An 18,372-nucleotide genomic window follows, 5' to 3' on the forward strand; every position below is an offset into this window, starting at 1 on the left:
CTTCTAAAGCTTTAGATTTTTTTTGTTCTCGCTTCTTGACAAAAGTGATCGTATTTGCCAATCTTTTCTTGCATTTTCAATTGAAGGTTTTCATCCAATGGAAGAAACAAAATTCCACAGTGAATCCTTTTCCTTCTTACTACTATTATCACTAATATTATCATTGTCATTACCCAACACAAGTGTAAGATCTTTAGCTCTTTTTACTAAGACTTCTTGTCTCAGAATATCTGTGAGTGCCACAGGAAAGACTTTTACTGGAGGTCCTGAATAAACTTCAAGAAACATTTCTGGACCAGGGTGCTATAAGGATTTATTGTGTTATTGCTAGGGATTCATCTTTAAATTAGCTGTGCCTTTATAGTACTAAAATTCTGCTTTTTCATTAGTGACATAGCTTAATTGCTTCACAATCAGGGGAAAAAAAGTCAGAAATAAGAAGAAAGAAAAAAAGAAGAGTAGCAAATACCTGACTGACTTAACCACATTAAGCAGCATGGTGCAGAATATAACTTAACAGTCCAGTGAACTGTCAGTGGCAGAAGTAATTGGAAATTGGTGGGATAGTTCTTCATGTGATGGGGATGGGAGTTTTTCATGCCTATTTTTTATGGGCAAATAGCTCTCAGGGCAGCTTCATATTCTGTCATTAATTTGTAAAGATCCTTTATAATGTAGAAAAGTTAAGATAGGGGAAAAAAAATAAAAATCCAATTATATGTTTAATGACTTGGCATTTGTGGTAATGCTATCTAGCACTAACCCACCTGTTAGAAAACAGTCTATCTTTCAGCCCCTGGGGTTAATAGAGTGCAAAAGCCTAGTCTTATCAGAGGGTGGGAGAAGAGTGAGTAATTTTTTCCTACAAGTAAGAAAGAAAAGCAAGAATGAAAAAATTGATTATGAGTTTTCAACTTGCTTTTTGAACTTAGACTATTTATGAAATAACTTTTTAAAGAAAATAACAAACTTCTAATTACTGGTGTCTATCTGGCCCTCAGTATTTTCTGAGAGGCATAGGGCAATTTGGTCCCCTTGTACCCAACATGAGCACCCACTGGGTTGAGGTATATACCCATACTGTGCCATGGTGCTGCAGCGAAGATGCTGCACAGCCTGCCCTTGAGATCAAGCCCTGATTTGCTTCTATATGGAAATGTGATCCATAATAAAAAATGTGGTTTGATCAGTCAATAGGTGGATGGATGGATTTATCCTGTTCTCAGCTGCATACTCATAACTACGCTGAAATCAATAGCAGATGCTTAAATGGAACTAGGAGCAGAATTTGTTCCACAACAGCAAAGAAATACAGTTTATGCAAACATCCATATTCATTTACATGTCTGTCTTTATCAGTCACTGCTGTATTTGCATCTCACCCTGGATAAAAGGTTAGCGAAGGCATTTGTAATGAACACTTCCATTTTAAAACATTTAAATAGTCTGTAGTATAAATTGCATATTCTAACTGACTGCTCTGGTGTGAATTTCTGATTCCACTGAAAGGAAGAGAGGCAGTATTTACCGTGTTTATGCAATATCTTCCTTTGCTTAATACCAGATTTGTCTGTGTCAAGGCTAAACCAGGATTAGCAGCAGAAACACTAAATGATGTTAGAATTCATGCAGTCCTGTCTAGCCCGTGTAGAACACAGAGATACTGGTAACATCAGAAAAACCCAAACCAAAACAAACAGTTGCCATCAGTCCAATCTCTAAAACCAGGAGTTTCACATTAAAGATAAGTGCTGTCTAATGGCTGGAAAATAAGCCCAGAAATCAAGGCTTATCTCCCCTGTTCCTAACTCAGCTCGTGGTTCATCTGTCAGGAGCTAATGAAGGCTGAATACTGAGTATCCAGAATACTGAAATCCAGTGATTTCATCCAGAATTCTGTGACTTTGGGTTTTCTGAGCAGTCTGCCCGTACAACTTGTTCCTGAGCCCTGTAGGGTCAATTACGGTTTTGTCATCAGCTTCAGCTGCAGAAGAAAGCATTGAACTTTATATTCCCTGTATCTCAGCACCTCCCATCTGCGACATGGAAGCAACAAAATCCAGTGCACCCTGAACAACTGGGAGGTGCCTGGTGCTGAGAGAACCAACACTTGCAGTGTGCTCTTTAGTGATGTGGTAGTTACAGAGAAAATACATAAACCTCAGCTTAAGGGTGAGAGATTCAGGTCATTTAATATTGGCTTATAAAAGCAGTGTTTTATACAAGTAGGTCATCTAGGTTCCCTTCACAATTTTTTCAGACAAACAAGATTGCGAACAGTGGCACATGCCCCCTCACACAATTGAAGGTGTGATTATATTGCTCATAAATGTTACTGTCCTCTTCCCTTGACTCTAATTTTGTCTTTACATGCATGGTCAAAACCTGTTTGTGTTGGTTACTTTTTTTTAAAAAATCGAAAGTTGCTATTGTTGTTGCTTCTTATTTGGAACAACTTAAAAGAGATGTTCAGCTACTTTGGGGAAGCACGGGGTGCAGGTGAAAATATGACCCACTCTTATAAAAGAGTCAAACTTGTTTCCCCTAAGTTAGTTGAAAGTGATGTGCCCTCATTCCCATGGCAAGGAACATTACCTTTAGTGCAGCTGACAAGTTTTTCAAGGTGTTTCTGCACATCCTGTAGGGAAAGTAAATTGTCATCAAAATTGAAAATTCAGAATATGGTGGGTTGTTTTTTTTTTCCCCTGAAGGTCCTTAGGGCTCTTGAAATGCTAAGTAGAAAACTGAGCTCAATGCATATGGAGGAGATTTTCATATTTTAAAAGACAGACAGAGTGTCAGCCGGCAGACACAGCAACTCCAAGAATCTTCAAAAAGGCAGAAGCAGGAAAGTTTACTGCTTGTTCGGCGGACATATTATTTTAGCCTGTGTTCTGCAGATTGAGAGGCAGATTGCCTAGGGTCAGAGGGTGACCCTGCCCTGCAGCGTAAGTATTATTCCTTTTTTTTTTTTTAAAGTGCAAATTTACATTTGGCTGCAACCTGCCTCCTTAATGACAGATCAGCCTTTTGTGCAGGTATAAGCTCTGATTGATGGGGCATGGATATAGGAGAGGAGAATGGAGAAAACAAGTTTATAAATTTGACATAAGATTTGAATCACAGCAGGAACTCTGCCAGTCTCCTTAGGCATAAAATTGGACTGGCTGGAGATATGTACTGCATGTGTGATGTTTCAGCACTTACTGCTTTCATTATATCTTTACTTACTCACTTAACAGACTACTGAATTTGCAAAATCTGGTGGACTGGATTTTTTTAAAATAAATTTTATGATGGGAGAGGGGGAGGAAGAATTGGAAAAACCTGAAAATTACATACCAGATCTTCATCTCATGTAATCCATTACCATTTAATTAATTTCACTGGACTTACACTGTTTTTCTCTAGCTGATGACCTGACTCAGTATTTTTGTTTTTCTTTAGCTTCCTTGCACACCCCCACCCCCACCCCCTGCTTCTGAACAGGCTGTTGACATTTCATGTTTCCTATTATTATTACTTCCCTTTCTTTGTTTGGGAATTATATGCCTTATTGACTAAACAGCATTAGAAAACTAAAGTTAATGGGCCAGACTCTTCCCTAGTGTAACTTTATTGAGTTCAAGTTATATAGTGATGAATGAGTTCAGGGACTTCTCCAAAGAGGGTTATTGCAAAGGCTGATTCTATAATAAAAGTGAAGTCCACAGCTTTGTTGTCATTTCAATGGAAATTAAATGTTGCAAGAAGCCCAGTGCTTTTGTCTTCAGCTGATGTGATGAAACCTGAGGATACTGAGCACAAAAGGTAAAATTGTCCCTTGTTTTAGTGGATTATAACAAATCCTTTAATATTATCATGAGTGCATTTAATAATGCTCCTGTCCATGTCCACCTGTTCCCTGGGGCGCTCTGAGTTGTATGGCCAACCCGAATGGACATCTTCTCCACTCTATCTCTAGCAATGGCAACTGAGGGAAGGGCTTATCAACTGGTATGACATCTGCCTCAAGAGCAAAGTGAGACTGTGAGGATCTGGCTCACTAAAATAGCAGAAATGCAGCACCAATCTGGATCAGACTCAGAATAAATGGACTTTTATGGATGAGACTGAAAAAAGAATGTTGTTCCTAACCAAGTGTGGTTTAGGACAAGCTTCTTATGGTTTTCATGTAGCTGAAATCCTTTTTACTTGTAAGTGGAACTTACTGAGACAGTTAGTGCTGGTAATCATAAAAGACAAGACTGAATGTGTGGAGAGATGCCTGCAAGTCCTGGGTTTCTTTCTGTTGTTCTTAGACAGAAGTCTGGTGAAACAAGAACCTGGGAAGTTTATTCAGCGGTAGTATCACTTAACGAGAAAAGGCCTGGCACACACAAGACTGAAAATACTGTACTTCTCGCTGTAGTATTTAGGAGCTAAGTCCTGCAATATCAAAGCACAGTAGATATGCAGGAGGGTAGATGACTTCTTCCTCCAAGAACTCTAATCTAAATGTAACAGTTGTTAGTCATGGAAAAATCTAAAATCAGCTGGAAAGTGAACCTTGTTAGGTGAAAACATCATTCCAGAAACCTCAGTTATTGGTGCTCCGAGTTTTCGAATAGAGCTTTATGCATGGCTTCATTTTATGTAGATGAGAATCCACAGGGCCACCCTTGTGAGAGCCTCAGCTCTCTGCAGGGGTATATGCTGCTGTCCAAACACTGTTTGACTTTGGACATTTGCTCCCTGCCTCAGATGGTCTAGATCTGAATGTTTTCTGAGCACGTTACAGGGGCAGCTTTATTCCAAGGCTAGAATTGTGAGAAGGATCAGCTTATGGACCCAAGTGATATTACTAAATCTGAACTTAACTCCAAATTAATGTAATGTTCATTTTCTTTTTTTTTAACAGCTAACTGTTGTTCTGCATGGGTACTTAAAATAATTCAGTATCTACAGTATATGAATCAATGACCTTTTAATGTACCTATAAATAAATGTAAAACATACATTTGAGGAAAGAAAAGGTGTGTTCTCTTCTTACACCCCATTCTTATCCATTTTTAAAGGAAATATGATAACGTTAACCGCCTCTCCATCATGGTCCTGAAAACACGCCTGTTATTCTGCTATCTGAACAGCAGAAACTCTCTCTGCTATACATCCAGTATGTAAAGTCTTTCTCGGGACAATACTAGAGGGGAAAAAGGCAGTTTCCAACTTGGTTTTATTCCAGTTCATTGATGACCGAAAGTCACTACCATCCAACAGATGTACTAAGGTTATGTATAGTTCTTAGTTGTCTCAGTCCGGTTTCTAGTGAACAGATGACCACATCCAGTAAATATGAAACAAAGCAAGTCTGACAATGCAGCTACTTTCAGCAGCTTTGCTGAAGGTCTTTACCAAGAACATAGGACCTAGCTGAACATCTGAACTGATCAGCCCTCTTGCTTATCGTGGTAGTCTCACCCGCAGAAAATAGATAGTATAAGAGGAGGCAATGCCGTCCTCTGGAAGATGATATATATTTCTTACTAGGATTGTGAAGTTACATATTTCTCTGTGGTTATCAATTGAACATGAACTGTGAGTGATACTTTCACTTCAAAACAAGAAAAATAGCTCCATTCCCTCCAAAGAGAATCGTGTCAGCAGCAGAGCTCTCTATTGCTCCCACTGTTTTCTTGATGCTGCACCTCATCGGGCTTCTAGGACCTGACAAACTATCAGACTGAAAAAAGAAAAGAAATGGTGGAGATTTTAATGCATAAGCAAAGCAATGAAGAGTGTCAATCTCATGCTTGCTAGAGGTTTTCCAATGACAAGAATGGCATAATATCAGTAAGTAACTAAATCTAGGTGTAGCTAGCCAGTTACTTACACCTTCATGAGAAAAAAAAAATAGATTTCTTTTTGTGTATATTTCTTCAAAGACTTCATAAACACTCACGTATCTTGAGTTAAATTGGTGTTTCAAGATCAAACACTCAGGTAAATGTTAGGGCATAGGAACATGTGGTTGGGCTATGCTGTGGCAGAAAGCCAGGACCTGTCCCACTGCCCCAGCCAGACAGCAGGGCAGACTGGGTGGTAGCCACAGCAGCTCCAGCCCTGGACATCAGGCACCTGCGTGGGGATGGGACATTAACCCAAAAGCAGGAGTTAGCTCAGTGGAGCCCATGGCTGGGCCAGGCAGGGCTGTGGTGGAGCATGACATTGGTATCTATGATGTAGCTGGGACATGGAACAATCTGAAATGGGGTCCTGGGCCATGAGCAGGGGAGATTGGTGACCATTAAGGCCTATTAGTCCTGCAGGTCCCTCTCAGTTTCACACTGTCTGGAAGGGACAGATCCTCTTTTTCTGTTGGCACGATGAAGGTTTGAGTTTGCTTTACAACATACTTGGAGCATTAGCAATCTTGACACTCTGGTTCTCTTCCAGAACTTGTTTCTGCTATCATGTATGTGCAGTTGCCTGTGCAGTGCATGTGCTAATTCACTCCTGGACTGCCTTCTGGTATATACTTCTAAGTCTCCTTAAAGGAGAAACCCAGTTAGAGTTGTCAGGAGAGTTTGCTTATGGATGTGCTGCAGATCAGTAATAGGAGAACAGATGTGCCTTGTTTGACACCCAGGACTTGGAATAATCCTGCCCTATTTCACTAGACCAGAAACACTCAACAACCACAATGTGCCTTCATGCCATGCCCTAGATGACACACTACAAAAACCTTCCTGCAGGCTGCAAAACAACCCTTGCATTACATCAGGCACTTTGAGCTGGAAAAGGCGCACATAAATAATTGTGTCTTTTGGCCACAAGAGTGGTCGCTGAAGCTTAGAGAAGAGACGGATCAAATATTATTGCAGCTGGGCTACAGATGGACCAGTCTGCAGGGGCCAAATCAAGACAGGGTAGATATGAATCACACGTACTGCTTACTTCAGGGGTAACCGCCTACGGTGATTCTTTTCAACAGTATAGATGTTGCCATGAATGCAGAGTGCCCTGAAGGATCCACAGAAGTGGCAGCAGAGAGTAAATGGGATAATACCCTTATCTAGCTCTGCATCTGCTCCATACCAAATGTCCCTGTTCAGCTTTAGTGTACTACCTCAGTTGTAGCTGTGTGGCATGTCCTGCAGACACTGCACCCGCTTAGACATCTGTCACCTCTGGAAAGATACGTGTCAGCAGTGTAGGCAATGATTCCCAGATACGGATGGTATGTTCATCCTTCAAGGTGAAAAATACTCTTCCTATCTGCCCCTATGGCAGTGTTTGAGAACTTACATATGTAAGGTGATTAATATAAGAAAGTAGTATGAAGTGACATTTTGGATTGAAATTGCATCTTTCTACAATTTTATTGTCAAAAATGTCTTTCCTAAACATCTTTTCTTCTCTTTTGCCTCCCACAGAGCTAATTTACTTATTTAGCTGGACACACTGGAATCTGAGAAAGTTGGGAAATATACCACTTTAAAAACTTTTTTTAATGCCAACTTCAGAGGTTCTCTGTAATTTTTTCTCTCAGTTATTTTCTTGAGAAACAAACACACCTTGAATGATGACCTAAAAATGTCTCTGTAATGGTGAAATTGATGATGAGATTATTTAACTGATACTGGTAATTCCATTAACTGAAAAATGATCCAACTTTTTCTTGAGCTATATACTAAAACAGGTACACACATATGAATATGCTCACTATTTGTGTACACACAAAGATATACATTGCTTAGCTTTAAAAATGTGAGATGTATTTGTCTTTTAAATTTTTACAGTTTTATGTTTTATTTCTTCTTCACAGCCAAGAAGAGCAATACGTGTTTATCTTTGTTATGGAAAGCAGAGATTTTATGTAAAAAACTGGGCTGGAACCAAACTAACAAACAGAAGCCATCAAAAATTACAACACAGGCAATAAATGAATGGCAGATGCCAGATCTATAGAAACTGTAAATGTGATCAAGAAGTAACAAAACAAGATACAAAAAGCTGGATAGAAGATTATATTTTAAAATTTTTTAAAAAGTTATTTTAACATCATCTGTGCCAAGGAATTTGGTAATTTATTTATGTTCGTTTTTTGCACTGATGACACATGCCAGCTTGGCACTGCTGGAAAGCAAAGGCTTCATTTTAGTATACATAGCTGTGGGTCACAGCCTCCTCTAATTTCCTAGCTGTTTTGTAGGAAAGGGAAAAAAAAGAAAAGAATTCCTGGTCACAGCACCTGAGGGAAAAAAAAAATAGTGCTGAGGCAAAACTGTACTTTTTTCCTTAAAGAAGTGTTCCTCCTTTGCTTCGGCCTCTTCCCGCATTGCTGCTGACTTGTAAGAGAAGAGTATTAGTGATGACATATCTTTCCAGATCCACCTGTTAATGGTTCTTACTGTGAAAAGGGAGGAAAATGTGCTGGTTCCAAACAATTATTATTATTATTATTTTTTTAATATGAGCTGTATATGCTGGGAGAGAGCACCTCTGTCTTGGTGCTACCTCAGGACTAGCGCTGCTCTATGTATACTGAGCTACACCAAAACAGCACTTTTTATACTTTTTTTCAGCAGCGCTGAGAAGTTCAGCAGTTGTGGTGAATCATAAAACACAAACCTTACCTTTCGTGAGCCCTGGCTGCTTTGCCTACATAGAATAAGCATAGGATAGTTAACGGCGTGTACAGTTTTTGTCACTTAAAGTGCCTGCAATCCTTATTAACTCTCGAAACACTAAGTTTTGTTTAAAATAATATAATTATTTACAATATGTAAGTTGTGCATGATTTTCAGTTGCCTGTGTCAGATGCAGAGCCACTCTGAATTTATATTTTACAATTAATTTTTTCCTGCAATGTGATAATCACTGATCACCTACTGCTGCGGACAGCTAAGGTTTCAGGAAAAATGAAACAAATGAGCAAAAAATACTCCCAAAGTAAGTGTGGCAAGACTCATGATAAAATCGCCACGATGAATTCAGCGATCAACCTGTACTGTCCTCATCCTGTGCAGCACATCTGCAATGCGTCGGGGCAATTGCCATTTCTCCTCAGCCTCCTCCAGGAGTGTCAGTAATGTAAAGGAAAAATCGTTCACTCTAAAATTACCCTGGGTCTGAATTGCCCTGGAAAAGAAACATAAGTTATACAGCCCCTTAGCCTCACAGAAGTAGTAGCACCTGCCTTCTGAGGCACAGAAGGGTTTTGGACACCGGGGACTTGTCTGCAGCGTGGAGAATCGCAGTCTGAGGAGATAGTGTGAAATGTAGGTGAAGTGTTGGGCACTGAGCAGGGGTCACAGCCCTGACACCTTCAGACACATCACGATGGAGGCTGCTCCCGCGCAGCCCACCCCTCTCTGCCTTCGGGTGGGACAGGCCGCCATCTCGCACAGAGCTGAGGTAGCGGCCATCTTGCCATGCCTCTCAGGGTGGCCGCCATCTTGCGTGCCGTACAGCCGGCGGCAGCCATGGCAGTGAGAGCGATGTGGGCGCAGCCATCTTGTGGCCGCCCACTCGGTAGACGTAATGGCGGCCATCTTGATACAGGTCCATTACATCGTGCGGCGGTGGCCTTGCTTCCCTGAAGCAAGATGGCGGCGGCGCATGCTCAGAGCTAGGGGGCGCTGATGCCCGCGGGCGGTTGTGGAGGCCTCAGCGCCGCTGAGGCGGCGGTCGGGGACTGGCGACAGCAGCCATGGGCGAGACCGAGAAGCTTTATTATGTTTATAGCTGCGACCTGGACATTAACGTGCAGCTAAAGATGTAAGTGAGGGGGACCGGGGCTTGCAGCGTCCTCCTGCTCCGCAACGGGCGGCCAGGGCTGTGTGGGAAGCGGCCCGGTCGCTGCCGGCTTGGGGGGGCGCTGGGCCACCCGCCTGTTCGCCGGGCCAGCGCAGGGTCCCGGAGCCCGGCTTTCCCACAGCAGTGCGGTTACGGAGCTGGCTCTGCCTCCCCTCAGCAGCACCGGGAGCTCCTGGCTGCCGCCTGTTCCCTCAGGGCTGCCGGGCGGAGGTAGCGCTGCCACGTCCCTGTCAGCGTCCCCCGCGGCCGAGCGGCCCGTGGGCCGGGTAGGGATGGCGGCGGCAGGGCCGGGGGTGTAAGCTCTGCTCAGAGCGAGTTGTAAACGTGCACGGCCTTGGCTCCTGGCGTGCAGGGCGGTGCGTTACGGCAAAAATTGATTTGTCAGTTCAGCGCACCTGTCTCTGGTAAACTTTCCCCTGCTGCTGTCACAGCTCACCCCTCAGTGTTAGGGGACGGACATAATCTTTCTCCTACTTGTTTACGTGCTCCTTTGAAAGCTGGTTACTTTTAATCGGGTTCTTTGTTGTAGGCAAATCGAGGTGTTGCAGCGTATGTACGTGCCTAACTGGGTATATGGGAAGCACTCCTGTTGGAGCTGGCATTATCACATTTTCTGGTTCATGTTTTAATTTTTAAGTTTGGAATTTTTCTGCGTCACAGCAGTGAGATGTTTACACTTGTGTAGGAGTGACGTGGCTGGCTTAAAAATGTAGTATATCTAATGTTGGTACATTAAGGTATGTTGCACTTTTTTTGGAAAACTAACTTGGGGAAGCTTATTTGGGGTTCTTTAACTTCTGGATGGAAGATGATATCAGAAGTCAGTTGGATGTGTCATTTTTGCTAATTCATTCTGCCAAACAAAACCCAAAAATATAACCAGTTTTTGTTTTGTTTGGTGTTTTTTTTGTTTGTTTTGTTTGTGTGTGTGTGTGTGTGTACGTTGGAGTATATGATGTCCTGGAATGTGCTGTGGAAACTTGTTCCATCAACTGAAGTGGTTTTGTGCTACTGATTTTTGTTTGCTGGAAGACTGATCTTGCATGTTTTCCCATCACCACCATAATTCCTTTTTTGTTTTCATATGTGCATCCAGAGACAGATATTTAAACTGCATGATTGTTTTCATTGTGGTATAGCTGAGGCCTGAGAAACGTCATCATTTTACTTTAGCATTCTGCAAATTGTTGCAAGGCTTTATTCAAGTTCGATTTGAATAGTCTTCTTAGTTGAACTTTGGTTTGTTGTTGATTTGAGAGATGACTGTTATCTAAAGCCAGTCTTACGCTTCACATTTCATTCGGCTTAAAAATAAGGCTTCTTTTATAATGTGGTTTTGGTTTGTTTTTTTTTCCAAACAGTATTTGGAGCACTTGTAATCTGATGTTTGGTTTGTTTTTTTAGTAATAGCACTGTACGTAGTTTCATTGTTGCCCTGCTTCTTGTACCTCATTTGATGCTGTTTGAGAATATACAGGTTGTACAAGAAGTAGTAGTAGTTCTTTCCTCCCCTGCTCTTTCCCCGCACTCACATGCCCCTTCCCACAAGTCAATAGAGAAATAAATTCTGTGTTTGTTCATCATTTCATGACCTGAATTTCTCTCTGATGTTTGGATTTCACTACCACCTAGTAATGCAGAGTGAGGATAGCCTCAGTATTGGGCAATCAAAATATAAGCTATAGAAATCTAATAGGATTTTTTACTGTGGATAAAATACATTTTGGGTTATTTATCTCCCCGCAGAGGAAGTCTGGAAGGCAAAAGAGAACAGAAGAGTTACAAAGCTCTCTTAGAAGATCCAATGCTGAAGTTCTCAGGACTGTATCAAGAAACTTGCTCTGACTTGTATGTAACTTGTCAGGTGTTTGCAGAAGGGAAGCCTCTTGCTCTTCCAGTTAGAACTTCCTACAAGGCTTTTAGCACTAGATGGAAGTAAGTGACTGCCTTTTATTTCATATTGCTCTTAGTCACTGGGGCATCAAGTTATATAAATAAATATGCATGGGTTTTATTTGTTGGAAAGATTTGATTTCAAGAAACAAATGACTTCTGTTTCTTGAAGTCTCTGTGTGGTTATTAAGTATTACCCTGACATCACAAAATCAGCGTTTTTGTGTAATGGGGAAAGTGATAAAATTGTTACTTGTGTGTTTGGCATGGCTTACTACTTAATTTCTGGGGCCTGGACTAGCACATTTTCATACTGTTTACTGGACAGACTAATCTTTGATACTTAGTTATCAAACCAGAGTATTTTTCCTTAGGTCTCAGGCCTTTTAATCATGCTCAAGATGAGTATTTGCGTGTTTAAAGCCTACAGGAAAGTAGTCCAGCTGCCCTTAGAAATTTATATTCTAAGGAGAATCTGAGTTGTATAAAGTAACGTGAATTCTAAGGCTTTATGACTAACAAGAAGTGTTTCTCTGCAGCTGGAATGAGTGGCTGAAACTGCCTGTGAAGTATCCAGACTTGCCTCGCAATGCACAAGTGGCTCTGACCATCTGGGATGTGTATGGACCTGGTAAAGCAGTTCCTGTGGGAGGAACAACAGTCTCGCTCTTTGGGAAATACGGGTATACTGCTTTTTCTTCTGTGGTACAGATTTGAAGCTAGCAGTACTTATGAGAGGTGGTTTTTGTTTGTATTTTTGTAAACGGGTTTAACAGTTCTATGTCTGAAAAATCAGATGCATAGATGATCTGTTCTGTTTCTTCAGAGTGCAGCTTCATACATGCTGCAGTGTTGTAAAAAAGTCTTCTCTTGTATAACACGAAAATTTAGTCTTTTTGGTTTTTAAGATCTGTAAGCTTGGATTTTAAAATAGAAAATCCTGAAACCGCTTTGTATTTATACTTCAGTAATGCATGGGTGCCAGTACTGATTACTTAACATAATTGATTTAATTGGCTTGCAATTGAGTTGTTAATGCAGTCTTATTTTTAAGGAATAAAATGTAACTCAGTAAATAAGGAATTTTCAAAATTAATCATCTGTGATCCACTAGAGGGTGGATTTAGTAAATTTGTAGATAATAATGCTGATATGGGAAGGATTACAAGTGGGCTGGAAGGTGAACGATGCATCAAAAGGATCTTGACTAAAGGAACTGAAAAAAAAAGGATGCACTTTAAAAAAAAGCATGAGACACTGGTACTTTTTGCAGTTGATTGTAGTCAAATACAGAATGGGGAGAAGCTGCCCAGGAAAACGGAGGAAAAGATTTGTGCTTTAGAGCAAATCTTAAGTTTTGCGTGATCCAGCATTGCGATGCTCTTGTGAAATGTGCAAAGAGTATTGGATATATGAACAGGTTACAAGTATGCACGTCAGGGACAATGTTGTATCCTTCTCCATACTCATCCACTTGGCTGGGATACATTCAGTTCTATATAATTGACTTTAAGCAAGTTGCTGACTTCTGGGAGTCTAAGGGAACCAGTATCATTGAACATCTAGCAAGTAGGTGTGGTGGAGGAAGAGTAAACTGTAGTGAGGCTGAAAAGACTCTAGGAACACTTTTATAGTGTGTAGATTATGTTGGAAAATGGGTGTAATTAGCCTTTTTTATCTTGTCAGATGGTAAGAAGTAGTAAGCTGAACTTAGGAAAGCTGTTCTAATGATGCCTGAATGCAGAAAATGACGGTAGAGAGAGGTTGCATCTCTCTTGTTGAAGACAAAAAGATTGATGTTGTCTTAGGGCAGGAAATTGAACTGGATCAATTAGACTGTGCTCCAAGAACTGCTGGTAGTTTTTAAGGCATTGGAGCATAGTTCCTGGCAAAAGATACGGTTTATAAATGAAATTTACTTTTTATTTCCAGCATGTGGGGCCTGGGGGAAGTAAATGGGGAGAAAGCAACAAATAATTTTGGAATTTTGTATTTGCTTGTAAATGGAAACCCTTGTAGTACTATTCCACAAAGTGATACATAAATTCAATGTCAAGTGGTCCTTCTAGTTGGCATTTCTCATTTTTAATGGTTGACTCTTTAGTGTTCTTTCCAGTTGTATTTACCTGAAGTTGTTAGAGTGAAGTGATCAGTTCTTATTGGCAAAAGTAATGCACTTGATTTCTTGGAGCATCTTTTATAGGTGGATCAGCACAAATATGCAAAGGAAGCACAGTTTCACAGAGGAAAGATGTGGTCAGTTACCCTGCAAAGTTCTGTTCACTGCACAGTTTCAATTACCAATTCAATTTCAAGCATAGATGGAGAAAATGGTGTGTTGAGGGTTGTGGGATTTTTTTTTTTTTTGGCAGCTTGGAAGGCTGCTTTGTATCAGTTGACCTTCAAATGAAACTTAGGTAGTTTTTTACTTGAATTTTTTTCAGACTGGCAGACCTAAAGTCAGTATTATAATTTGCAAGTCAAGAGGAATACTTTCTGCTTCATTACAAATAATAAAACTATTAAGGTCAGGCTCTGTCCTTAGTTTGTATGTTGTACCACCCCACTGACTTGGGGAATTACCCATTTTTCTTCCACTTGCCAAATAAGTTATCTCAGACTTACTAGTTTTCTTTTGAACATCCTGGGCCAATAAAAATGAAGGCTGCAGAGGGCATAAGGTGTGAGGCGCTTTTGCAGTTCAGTTAAATTATGCATGGCAGTGCATGTTTGTAGATTTGGCAAAGGAAACTACTTCATTTTCTTGCTGCTGCTGTACTTTGATTCATGACAGCTGTATTATTTTGAATTTACTGAAGCAGTTCTGCATTTTTCCATGCAGTATGTTTCGTCAAGGAATGCATGATTTGAAAGTCTGGCCCAACGTAGAAGCTGATGGCTCAGAGCCCACCAAAACTCCTGGGAGAACCAGCAGCAGCACAGTCTCTGAAGATCAAATGAGCCGCTTGGCAAAGGTAATGAAATAGCAAGTAACCTTTTTAAGATGTATGTGGAAAGCTTGCACTTTCACTGGAGTGAAGACAGGCTTGTCGTCTTGTTTTCTCATGTGAAAGCTATCTTCTTTTGATTGTTTAGCTATTTGACAGCATTTATTCAAATGAGTAAACTAGGTCATACTCATTTACTTCTGAAGTATTTTTTTAAAAGGGGACATATAAATACCTTTTAATACACATAGCATTCTCTTGTAACAACTTAACATCCTAATTCTTTGTAAAGAATGAAAATGTCAACATGCCTTGATACTTGAAGCCAGAATTCCATCAGGTTCAGTAAGAGCAGCTTCTAACTAATTTATGAGGACAGACTGCTTTTTTCAGTAGCCATCCTTCAGGTTTAAGGCTGTCTGGTGTAGTGTTCAGATGTGTATGACAATACCTCTACATAAGAAAGAATTTGAATAGAACTGCAAAAATTAACCAAAGTTTCAATCATTAAAGCTCACGAATACGTGTGTGTATTAGAATTTATTCTCCCAGCGTGATGGCAGAGTGTATTTTTGCTATCAAAGCTACTTCTGGAATGTAACAGCAGTGTTAGTTCTTGATTTTTTTTTTTTATTTGATTTTTTTGATCAGCTTTATTAGCTGATCTCTCATTCTTCAGGTAAGCTTACCCCAAGCTTGGCAAATTGCTCAACCCACTGAGCGTCCTTTCTTCTTAATCTTGGTCTCCTAGTTTTCATCCTCAACTTTGTGCAGCTCCTAGTGGAAGATAAGTCCAGTGCCATAAATATGTCCATTTCCTCATCTAGAGATTTATCACAGCAGTAAACCAACTTTCATTTAGGGTCTCTCTTTTATTACTGTAGTTCACCTTGAATTTATAATAGAAAGTCATTAAAGCTTTCTGCCAGTGGTGGTGCCCCATTTCTTGATGATGGTAGAATAAATCCCCTCTAGCCTAAGGAAGCTCTGTAGGCAGACACTAAATATCAAGGCTTGTTTATAGTTCATTGAATGGTTGCATGAGGTACACAGTGTGTCTCTGAGAAAGGGTTTTGAAGTGTAGGCCTTCTCGTGTTAGTTCTGATATGCAAACGTGACCATACCATAGTGTCTTTTACTCTTCCCTTCCCTTCTTTTTGCTCCGTAGCTCAAGAAATACAAATAATGTAATTTATTTCTGTCTTAAAGTACCTGGGTCTGTTCTAGCCTGTTCTTCTGGTATGTGGGAGATGAGGGCTCAAAGCCTCTGAGGAAGGGACAGGAATTCTCCTTTCACATCTTGATTAAACGTTGTAGTTAATAGCTGATAATGTAACTGCCCCCATTCTTCTCTTCTGAAAGCTGTGTTGGGAGATAGTAATTCCTGAGAGAGTATTTTCACTGGTATGTTGTTGTGTTCATTTACAAAAGCATTTTACCACCAGATACCAGTGAAGTGAATGGGATTTCTGGGTAGTGGTCTGTGAGAGCTTTGACTTGCACAGCTGTTTACATAGCAGATGAGGCTCTTGTGATGTATCATTCCTAAATAGCCATTGTTCGAGCACAATCAGCTTCAGTTTTTTAATGACTTTTTCATCAATTGCTGAATGCTGCCTGATGCTACTCTATGTGAAGGTATATTGAAATACGGGTAAGAGGAGTAGGACTAATTAAATACAAGATGAATCCCTGTGGATTCTGTTAGTTTTGGTTTAGTTTTTTCTGTTCGTTGAGCAGACATATAATTTGTGTTATGGTATTGAATAATGTCTGGTACTAGAGGCCAGGTTAATGTCCTCCAGATAATGAGTAACTTCTAAGAGCTTGCTGAAGGACCTTTTACCATCTAAAAATATTCTTACATATAAATATACTATATTCTTGACAGGCTTTTGAGTTTGTGTGTGTGTATGTGTGTGGTATTTATAGAGAATTTTTGTAAAATCAATTACTTACTGCTATCCTTTTACCTTAAATTGATGCTATAGCAAGCCTTGCATTTCATGTTGAGATGCCGTATAGTTGTGCTCTTACAAAACATTTGACTATTGTAAAATTGCTATGGATGAAAAAGGCATGAGTTTGCATCCTGGAGGTCATCATGAATGTGTCTTTTTCCTGTACTTATGCTGCGATGGAGAGACGGGACGCAGCTTGATGCAAACAAATGTCGATTTACTGTACAGAAACATGAGTTTATATACACTTTCAGTAGCTGCGCGTTTTAAACAGATTGGTTCTTGAAGCTAAGCATTGCATACTAGGCAATCCCTGATTGGTGGTTAACTACCATTAATTAACAGCAAGGTGTCACCTCTCCTTGGCGCCATCCTTGGTGCCATCCGTCCCCCACTCCCCTATGCTCTCTCAGCATGACTCATCATGTTAATTGTTGTGTCTATACAAGCTCGAGCACATTCCCCTCAGCTAACTGATTGCCACGCATGGTCCTAATTTCCAGCCCGCTCCTGCATACGTAGGGAATATTAATGGATATTCCACTTTTGTGGAATACCTTAGCACATTCAAATGTAAATGACATAAAGATGTTTCTCCCATGAGTGGTGTGTTAATTTATTCTACTTAAACAAAAATTACTCTTTTAAGTTCTTTTTGACCAATTTATTTCCTCACACCTTCTACTGGCTGAAGGAAAATGGATAATAACAGTGGTGAGATAGTATCTAAAGGGATGCCTCTTATTTAGTAGCAGATGAGTGCTTCTTTCCCTGAAGGGCATGCAGTAACTTCTCTGTTAAGCTTTATGTATTAATGGAAGAGAATGGCTCTTTGTGTCTGTGTGTGTGTATGTATGTTTACAGATCTTCTGGGTCTTGTATGCAGTCCTATCTAGCTGCTGTGTTACAGATTTTCTTGTCTACCGGGGAGGTTTGCAGCTCTAAGAGGTTAATAATTTTCCTCTTAAACATACATAATGATATTTTTCTTTGTTCTCTAGTGTAGTGAATAAGAAAATAAACTTAGAATTTGTTAGACCAGGGTATCTAACATTATTTTTGCCAAGCCTTTGATAAGTGCTATCCTAAATCTGTGTATCGGTGCCGCATGTGAATATGTGGTATTTTGAGAATTTTGATATATTGGTTTAAGGTAGTGAAGATGAGGGCTACCTTGTGTAAGAAAAAATATCTTCATTAGATTAAAAAAAACAACATAAGGAGTAATTTAGAAGTGGCTAAAATGGTGGACATGTAAAGGTAAGAAATTTCTTCATTGCTGAGAATGAGAAGACCTTTTCTGTGAACTAGGTAGGACATTGTGAAAGTGATGATGTCCTGCCTGCCTGAAACAGCATTTTGGGTTATAACTGGTCTGCATACTGTTGCTCTCTACCTTTGAAATATATTATATAGTTGATATGGAGAAATAGTGTGAAATGGGGACAATGGACGTCGATTGTGATTGTATATGTCTGCTCAAGGAATGTGGGTATGGTGACTGGTCATGGGTGCGGTGTCTGGTCGCATAGGCACACAGCTTTGAGGAGACACCTGCCCTTCTTCCTCTAACAAAGGGGCTATTGTAAAAAAGAATGAGAAAAGGATGAGAGAGATTCCAATGCTATCTAGAGGGAGGGAGTGCTAAGTCTCCTTGCTGGAGAAGATCAGATGGTCACAAGAACATGAATCACCTACAAACCTGCAAGACCACCACATTCCAGGCAAAGGACTGATAAGCTAATTAACATACGAAGCGAGAGTAAGCG

General features: G+C 40.3%; 1 protein-coding gene across 3 annotated transcripts in view; it reads left to right on the forward strand.

Annotated features, from left to right (window-relative positions):
- Positions 1 to 9,586: 9,586 nt before the first annotated feature.
- The window catches only part of PIK3C3 (phosphatidylinositol 3-kinase catalytic subunit type 3), an 82,205-nt gene continuing 73,419 nt past the window's right edge, over positions 9,587 to 18,372 (forward strand). For all 3 annotated transcript variants that reach the window (XM_040579653.1, XM_040579654.1, XM_040579655.1), the window contains exons 1-4: positions 9,587 to 9,762; positions 11,548 to 11,736; positions 12,234 to 12,377; positions 14,537 to 14,669. In XM_040579653.1, coding sequence (XP_040435587.1) covers positions 9,695 to 9,762; positions 11,548 to 11,736; positions 12,234 to 12,377; positions 14,537 to 14,669 — 534 coding nt within the window. In that variant the 5' untranslated portion in view covers positions 9,587 to 9,694. The remainder of the gene's footprint in view (positions 9,763 to 11,547; positions 11,737 to 12,233; positions 12,378 to 14,536; positions 14,670 to 18,372) is intronic.

This window comes from Falco naumanni, chromosome Z (genome assembly GCF_017639655.2).
Source record: "Falco naumanni isolate bFalNau1 chromosome Z, bFalNau1.pat, whole genome shotgun sequence".
In the NCBI taxonomy this organism is placed as follows: domain Eukaryota; kingdom Metazoa; phylum Chordata; class Aves; order Falconiformes; family Falconidae; genus Falco; species Falco naumanni.